This window comes from Schistocerca gregaria, chromosome 1 (assembly GCF_023897955.1).
Source record: "Schistocerca gregaria isolate iqSchGreg1 chromosome 1, iqSchGreg1.2, whole genome shotgun sequence".
Taxonomy (NCBI): domain Eukaryota; kingdom Metazoa; phylum Arthropoda; class Insecta; order Orthoptera; family Acrididae; genus Schistocerca; species Schistocerca gregaria.
In genome coordinates, this window is record NC_064920.1 from 303,106,296 (window position 1) to 303,115,101 (window position 8,806).

Consider the following 8,806-nt stretch of genomic DNA (forward strand, 5'->3'; position numbering starts at 1 on the left):
TTCCGTTCATGGGCATGCATTGATTCCTGCCGATAAAGTTTTAGAGTATACCTCGAGAACTCTAGGACTCAGTGAAACAACAGTTATAAGGAAACAGGTGCTACTTCAAGACTTACAAGACAGTGAAATAAACAGTGTGGAAGAAAGCTCATGCGGAAGAAACAGTGTGTTTTTAAGTACTCCGGGCAAGAAAAAGTAGATATTGGTTCTTTCCAATCCAATGCAATTCGTCGGCACATATACAGATACCATAAAAGGAAAGAATACCCCACAATAGCAAAGTTGCTAATTTCTTTAAAAGAAAGCAAACTATTCTCAGGAGGCAAATTTCACTTAAAATGGTATTAAAAAGTATGGGCTTCTGTTTTAAAAAGTTAGATGGACGAAAAATGTCACTAGAAAAAGCTCATGTCATTGCAGCTCGTGCCATTTTCTTACACAAAATTGTAGGAAAGGACATACACTGAGTCATATGGTTAGCCACAGTTTCTACAGTGGTTTAAAAACTGGTTGCCTCAGTTTAGTATTCCAACCATTTTTGTGATGGACAATGCACCGTACCATTCCATGATTTTAGATAAAGCTCCCACCACTAGTGACTGTAAAGAAACTATGGTGCAGTGGTTGCAGGCGAGAGACATTGCTGTGGACATGAGCATGACAAAACTGCTGTTATACTTGCTCGAGAAACAAAATGAGCCTGTGACGCTTAAATACGTTGTAGATGAAATTGCAAATGAACAGGGTCACTTGGTAATTAGGCTACCACCTTATCACTGTCATTTTAATCCAATTGAATTGGTTTGGAGTGAAGTCAAGGCGTACATTAGAAGTAACAACAAGACTTTTACAGTAACAGAAGTGGAAAGACTGCTACGTGAAGGTCTTGCTACGGTAGACGCTGCCTCATGGAGGAAAAAAGTAGACCATGTAGCTAACTGATAAGAGAAACACAGACTATAGATGGCATTATAAATAAAAACAGTTAATGATTTCTCTTAATAATAATGATGATGATGATGACAAAGACAACAGTTTTGGCGCCTATTCCGATGACAGTGAAGGAGAACTGGATGGAACTCCACTAATGACATTGTAAATTGGTGAGTGTAAATGTATACAGAATTAATTCTTTTTCTCTCTGCAATTGGTAAGCTATGTATGTTTTGCTTTATTTCTTTCTATGAGTGTGGATAGCGTGTTATTTTGTATGCTTAGATTTGCATTATTATACCACATTTTATATGCAGTTATTACTGTAACAATTTGGACGACTTTTCATAGGTAGGTCATTAACTTCAGGTGGTTTTTTTTTTTTCCGGTTTAATATACTATCAAACGCTTGGTCCCCATCTTCGTTATCTCCATTGTTAAAAAAAACGTACTTTGTTGCACTTATGTATAAACGTTGATTGTAGCTTACATTTACAAAACGTACTTTGGAGTTGTGGGCGTGTGCAGTGGCAGCTATTGCAACCTCGCAATTGAGGTGTAGCCAACCACACGCGAGCTGTCAAGTGACATGTTTCATTGGCCCAGGCCCCATATGATGTGTGTGTGTGTGTGTGTGTGTGTGTGTGTGTGTGTGTGTGTGCGTGCGTGTGCGTGCGCGCGCGCTCGCGAGTATATACCTATCCTTTTTTCCCCCCTAAGGTAAGTCTTTCCGCTCCCGGGATTGGAATGACTCCTTACCCTCTCCCTTAAAACCCACATCCTTTCATCTTTCCCTCTCCTTCCCTCTTTCCTGAAGAAGCAACCGTCGGTTGCGAAAGCTAGAAATTCTGTGTGTGTGTTTGTGTGTTTTATTTATTGTGCCTGTCTACTGGCGCTTTCCCGCTTGGTAAGTCTTGGAATATATATATATAAGATAAGTAAGGCTAGTCGGAGATGGGAGATTGCAAAGCTTGGGGACCAAAGCCTGCCATGCACATATTCACAGAAGAGTTACAAGTCCTCTGAGGGGAGATCACATGAATGAATTTACTCCCATGCTGGCAGTGGTTTATCTTAGGACACTGTAGCAATGAAGGGCACCTAGTGATTGGAAAAAGCATTCAGAAAGGGGCGATAAACATAATGGGTAGTTATAGACCTATAACTAGACCTATAACATCAATCAGTTTTAAAATTGTGAAACATTTTCCATGCTCATGCACTGCAATGTTTCTAGCTAACTAACATCTCCTCTACAAAAAGCAACATGCATTCCATATACTGAGATCTTGGGGAAAAAAAAAAAAAAAAGATCACTATTTGTGCATGAAGACATTTAGTACAGTTCTGCACTGTCATTGATGCAAAAAAATACTGACTTACTGAGTACTAAATCAGATTTGTGAATGGTTTTTTATTCAATGTTATTCTTAACAGAAGAAAGTCAAAAGAAATGGGTGGATGTAACTTTGATTATCCAAATGTGGTGTCATAAGGCTGTCACAGTTTACAAACTGAATTAATGATTTAGTGGATAACTTTGGAGGCTGCACGGCGATGATGATGTCTATAGAAAGGTTGCAATGCCAGTACACTGCATCGAAGTCAGGAAGGTCTGCAGAGAATGAACAATTGTTACAGGGGCTAGTAGTTGCTCCTGAATGTAAATAAATTAACATATTGCATACAAACAGGCAAATAGGTCCATTTGTTTTCACTGTATGGGAGAGACAACTGGAAACAGTAAAAATAACTTGGAATAACCATGCAGAATGGAATGACAACATAAAACAAATTGTAGGAAGAGTAGATGTTAGGGTGATATACACTGGGCCAATCTTAAGGAGAAATATAATTCATCCCCCAAAGAATTGGCTTACAAAACACTCCCTTGGCTATGTCTTATGTCATCAGTACAGTACAGGACTCTTGCCAGGTAGGAATAAGGAATACTGGAAAAGAGAGAGAGAGAGAGAGAGAGAGAGAGAGAGAGAGAGAGAGAGAGAGAGAGAGAGAGAGAGAGAGAATGTGTGGGTGGTGTGTGTTCTTTTCTTTTTCTTCCCCCCCCCCCCCCCCCCCCCCCACGCCTAATCCTTGTCACTTCAGGCAGCATATGTTGAAATTCAGGAGTAAGTAAGAAACATGTATTTTTTGTTATCTCAAAAAAAGTTCCTGCCCCAAGATACAGGCCTTCAAAGATGACACTGAACACCATTTGGAAGATGCGAATTTCAGAAAAAAATTTTAAAATGCTGTATGTCTGTAACAGTTCTACATATTTTGTTAGGGGGTTTTCTTTTATTTGAAAGGTAATTGCTTCATGATTGCAATGGTATCCTCCACTTGGATTTATCTGTCAAAGTTCTTTTTTAAATTTTTTTTATAAATTACAGATTATTTTTTATTTATTTATTTTTTTCAATAATGCCAATCCAGGAAAGTTAGATTTGTTTTCTGTTGTTTGGAACCATGTAGTACTATATTGTCTGTAAAGGACAGCTTCCACTCTTAAATTGGACAGGTTTTATTTTAAAAAATCATTTTTTAACTTTTAAGGGTAATGTATGTCTTCACTGGAATTGTTTCTTACTATTTTTTTTTTATTGCAGTGTTTATTTCTACTGTCTTTAATGCATTTATTTCTTAGCACTTCCTTAGTTGTAGTTATTTCTTTTCACTTTCATTGTTGCAGATATTTCTCACACTTAGTTGTAGTTTCTTGTCAGTTTCTTTGTAATGGTTGTTCAGTGCTAATTTGTTTACTAAATAGGCTTCTGAGAAATCTGAGACCATACAGTGAGTTTTTGTGAGGAATTTGCCAGTTGACACAGTTGCGTGTTTTGTGAAAAGGATTGTTTGAAATGTCTTCTGACTGGGAAGTTTGCTGACTATTTGCATTTCTATAAAAGAGCAATTTATAAGACAAACAAAACAAACACTTTGTACAGATTGGGAATAAATGTTCCGGGTGACGACTTTTTGTGTTCTAAATGTTTTCACAGAATAAAAACAATGATAGTAACTGAACAATGTGAAGCCTCCCATGCTGCAGATGATGCAGATTTTGCATCAATAGAGGAAGAATTAAATACCCTGGATGAGTCAACTATAGAGGGTCCTGCTAAGAAACCGTGGTCAGTGAAGCCGAGTTACACACTCTACACATCAAGAAAGTGCAGAGAAATTACTAAAGCTATGGATGAATACACTACAGCAAAACTGACCACACTCTTCAAAGTTGAACTTCCATCTTCAGAAGAAAATTGCCAGGAATTTTTCACAAATATAAATTCAGCTGTTGAATATTGTGCATCCTACAGTGGAAAGGTGCAACTTTTAACTATTATTCCAGAGACATTTTCAAAGAAAACAAGTTTGAACTACGTTCCATCAGCATCAAAGTACATGGTAGACACACAAAGAAATAAGAGGTCTGTAAAAGGAGTCTTTGGAAGACCAGATCCCTATTATGGTCATCCTGTAGAAGCAGCTCAAGTTCAAATAGTGCAGTCGGTTTATCTGGAAGATAAATGGGACTGTTCTCACCAGAGTGCCAACAAAAACATACACTATAAATGTAACAGTCGAAGGTCAAAATGTTGTGAAAGTGAAGAGATACACGACTCGCAGTATTAAAGAAACGTTTGCAATTCATAAGAGCACCTATACAACTTCGCATATTGAAATATCAAACTCTTATGCACTATGACCTAAGTGGATAGTTCCACACCCACCTAGAGACGTCTTTTTATGTGTGTACTGAGCGAATTTTGCATTTCGTGTGGTAACTTTGAAGAACTTAGTGGAGCATGTGACACCTTGGTTGAGCGTGTGAAGTCATAAGTAGTCTGTGATGAGAAGCGAGAGACTTGTTTTGTTTCAAGAATGTGGTGATTGCCCTGGAAAGGGAGGACTGTCTTTACAGACACTTAGCATGGAAGCGTGGGGGAAGGGGGGGGGGGGGGAAATAAACTAATTAAAATATTTGGGAAACTTGTGGAAAGGACACACACACACACACACACACACACACACACACACACACACACACACACAAGGGAGGACTCTAATGTCCGAGCCGTGCGGACCGTAACAACGCCTCAGACCGTGCGGCTACCCCTCGCTGAGAAATGGTGTGTAATTCTCCCACAAGAAGTACAAGGGTATCATTGGAGTAATGACCAGGTTTCAATTTTTACAGGAGTGACATATTTTCGAAACAAGTGTTGCAGTTATTAAGTGATGACACAGGACATGACTCAGCACATGCTTTGCTAACAATACGCAAAATTCTTCAACTGCAAACAGGGGCAGAGCAGATCATCATCATTTCTGATGGTGCTCTTAGGCATTTTAAAAATCATTACCAGCTGTTTGAATTGAGTAAGTTGCTTGTGCCAACTGACTGTGCTACTGGTCATGGGAAGGGGCCTTGTGTAGGTGGCCTGCCGAAGCACCATACTACAAAACTTAATCTTTCCAGACCAAATACAGCTGTGATTCAGAATGCTGAGGATTTTACGAGAGTCATCAAATCTTACACATTCATAGCCCTCATTCTTTTGTCCAAAAAGGAAATCGAAGAATTCCGCACCTCAGAAACAGCAAGATAATATTGAGTTTCACAACCTGCGAAGCAGGATGTTTGTGGCGCGTGTATATGACTGTGACTGATGGATTGCAGAGATTATAGACACCAGTTGAGTTAAACAAAATTGTACTAAACTTCTTCATGCTATCACATCTCAATGACTGCTTCACAGCCTGTGCCATATGGATTCTTCCCACCAACACCAGCTTTTCTGAATTGTGCAGGTGGGAACGTTCTCTGCAATACATCCCACATTCCTGTAACCATCCTGCCCTCAGCCTTCGTTAGATCCAAAGAAGAGTGGCGCGTTTCATCACAGTGTTATTTGGTAACCGTGATAGCGTTACGGAGATGTTTAGCAAACTCAAGTGGCAGACTCTGCAAGAGAGGCGCTCTGCATTGCGGTGTAGCTTGCTCGCCAGGTTTCGAGAGGGTACGTTTCTGGATGAGGTATCGAATATATTGCTTCTCCCTACTTATACCTCACAAGGAGATCACAAATGTAAAATTAGAGAGATTCGAGAGCACATGGACGCCCGCGAACCATACGCGACTGGAACAGAAAAGGGAGGTAATGACAGTGGCACGTAAAGTGTCCTCCGCCACACACCGTTGGGTGGCTTGCGGATTATAAATGTAGATGTAGTCACTGTCCTCACTCATCCAGCCCTCTCTCTGTTCCCATTCCTGCACCATACAGCAGTCATTTCACCATCACGCCCATTCTTTAAATTTCTTTTTATTTCTCTCCTTTCCGCTACTTACCCCCCCCCCCCCCTTTCACTCCTGCCCTCCACCTAAACTGCAGCACTTCAATGTCCCCCACCCCCACCATATTATCCCTCCACACTCCAGCTTCCTCCTTACCCCCACCCAGTTGCCACAACTTTCCTTCTCTAACATTGTTATATTCCATCCTGGATTTTCCATTGTTTGATTAAAACGAAAATTATGCTAAATTTAGCTAGGCTTTGATTTTTATGAGTCTTATGTGATAATGTGGTAAAACAGGTTTCATGTACGCAAAAAATTCAATTATTTATACAACCTGTTCAACCTAAAAGTGGAAGCTCTCTTTCAGGGAATGTTGAACTATAAGGTACTAAAAAATAAAAAAATATTATGGAATGGCATTTTTGAAAAAAAAAATTCCAGAAATTGTAAAAAATTTCAGAACCCTATAGTAAAATAACTTTGACAGATAAGTCCTAATGGAGGATTTCTCTGTAATCATAAAGGAATTATCTTTCAAATAATAATTTAAAAAACCAACAAAATATCTAGAACTGTTCCAGAGATACAGCATTTTAAATTTGTTTTTCCAAAATTTGCGTCTTCAAGATGGTATGTGCAGTGTCATCTTTGGAGGGCTGTATCTCAGAGCAGAAATTTTTTTTGAAGGATACAAAAAAAAATATATATGTACTCCTTACTTAGTCCTTCCTTCTAACATATGCTAAATTCAATAACATCTGAGACTATGAAGATAAGATTTTTTTTTTCCTAGCCTGCCTGAAGTGATATGGACTATGCCTACAGTTAAAGTCAACTGCTGGCAGTCATCTGCACGAAGTCAGGAAACCTGGGTTCAGTGCTACCCAGGTTGGAGCAACTGAATATGTTCTCTGCGTAGGTTTTGACTACCCCTTCCAACCCTTTGCTCTGTGGCTCATATTGAGATGCAAGATCCGTCCCATACATCCTCCCACTACCATATAACCCAGGTCTGTCACAGGCATTTCATAACCCCTCAGAAGCAGGAGCACCTGCAAAAGCAGCCATGTAATCTACCAACTAACCTGCAATCACTGTGTGGCTCTCTACATGGGCAGAACCACTAACAAGCTGTCTGTACACATGAATGCTGGCCAAGGAACAGCTGGACAGTCCAGTTGCTAAGCATGCATGCAAAATGATATGTACTTCCAGTGACTTATGATCTCCATGCCACAGCTTTACTGAATGGCACAGGTGGGAACTCTCCCTGCAATACATGCACTGTCAGATCAATTTTGATTTTGTGGGTTTCCTATTGTCAAACTGATAGTATTAATGTTTAGACTAAAGCTGTGGCTTTCATTGTCTCCCAACTCCAACTTTGGCACCTCTACTAACCCAAAAGCTTCATCCACAGGAACTTTCTCTGCTGAGTAAATGTGCCAATTCGAATGATGGCCAAGTTTTAAATTACAACCTGCATATAATGAAATAAGTGCATTTTAACACTCTAGAAATATATGTAACAATTATGGTGTATTAGCTGCAATCCTGATATGTTCTTCAACCTGTATGTCAATTACCATTGCTCCTGGTAATTAAAATACAGCACCAAACAACAATTGTGTAACCGTAGCCACAATAACAAAACAAACTACGAATTTCTGGCAGTTGTATACCGATAGCAAAAAAAATTACAGCTCTCTCAGTGAATACTATAAAGCAGTCTGCTACAGATATTTCTCTCTTTGAAGAATCCTTTGATTCCTCACCTTCCTGCGGGCGTCAAACGGTCTTCCACCTCAACCTTTTTTCTGTTGTTAAACAAGCCAAAATGAAACGTGCAGTACACAAAACCGAATGTGTGGGGCCACAATTTGCAAGGCAAACGCGTTAACAAAGGACTATAACATGGTTCTAACTGTTTGTAACTGATACATTTGCTGCAAATCTCTACTGCGTAACGCATAAATTAATTACAAATTGTTTAATTACACACCGTTTAAACGCCGTCATTGTGTTTTCATAGTTTTCACCAGCTCCTGAAATAAAATATCAATTCTGAAAACCAGTAAGCAATAAAGCAGGATACGCCAAAGCTTTATTTAGGTTCTCTAAATTGCCACATAAAGAGAGCGACAGATCTCTCATAAAGCTTTGTCATCTCTTGGTGCGGAAAGTTCATTTAAATTCATGAGTTGATGTATATTTACCTCCACGATGGCTGATATGTCTACATTTAAATTTTAACTTTTTTCGATTGTGAATTAAATTCGGATATTTCAACAATATCAAGGACGTCATAACGTATCCTCCTAGTACAGCAACAATTACCATGACTAATGCTAGTAACATACACTAATATGACTATACCCCCGCCGGCGAAACATTGCACTTGACAGTTCGCTTTTTGTCTAGTTAGGTTGGCTATACTGTAATAGCGATGTTGCAACAGCAGCCTCTATACACACAGCAGACGATACAGTTTTCCGTCCCGTCTCGTAAATGCAAGCGATTGAGCAATTACAATGTATATAAAAACTCGTTTTTAGTTGTACTACAATG

The 8,806-nt window shown here is 39.2% G+C and overlaps 1 protein-coding gene across 2 annotated transcripts in view; it reads right to left on the reverse strand.

The window, feature by feature from the left end:
- The window catches only part of LOC126342343 (lysophospholipase D GDPD1-like), a 139,799-nt gene that overhangs the window by 129,020 nt on the left and 1,973 nt on the right, over nt 1-8,806 (reverse strand). The window contains exons 2-3 of one of the 2 annotated variants that reach the window (XM_050001847.1): nt 8,455-8,609; nt 8,241-8,283 (exon numbers count right to left, since the gene is read on the reverse strand). In XM_050001847.1, the coding sequence (XP_049857804.1) occupies nt 8,241-8,283; nt 8,455-8,596 (185 nt within the window). In that variant the 5' untranslated portion in view covers nt 8,597-8,609. Of the gene's footprint in view, nt 1-8,240; nt 8,284-8,454; nt 8,610-8,806 lie in introns of those variants that run through there. The other variant, XM_050001848.1, reaches the window with a different exon arrangement.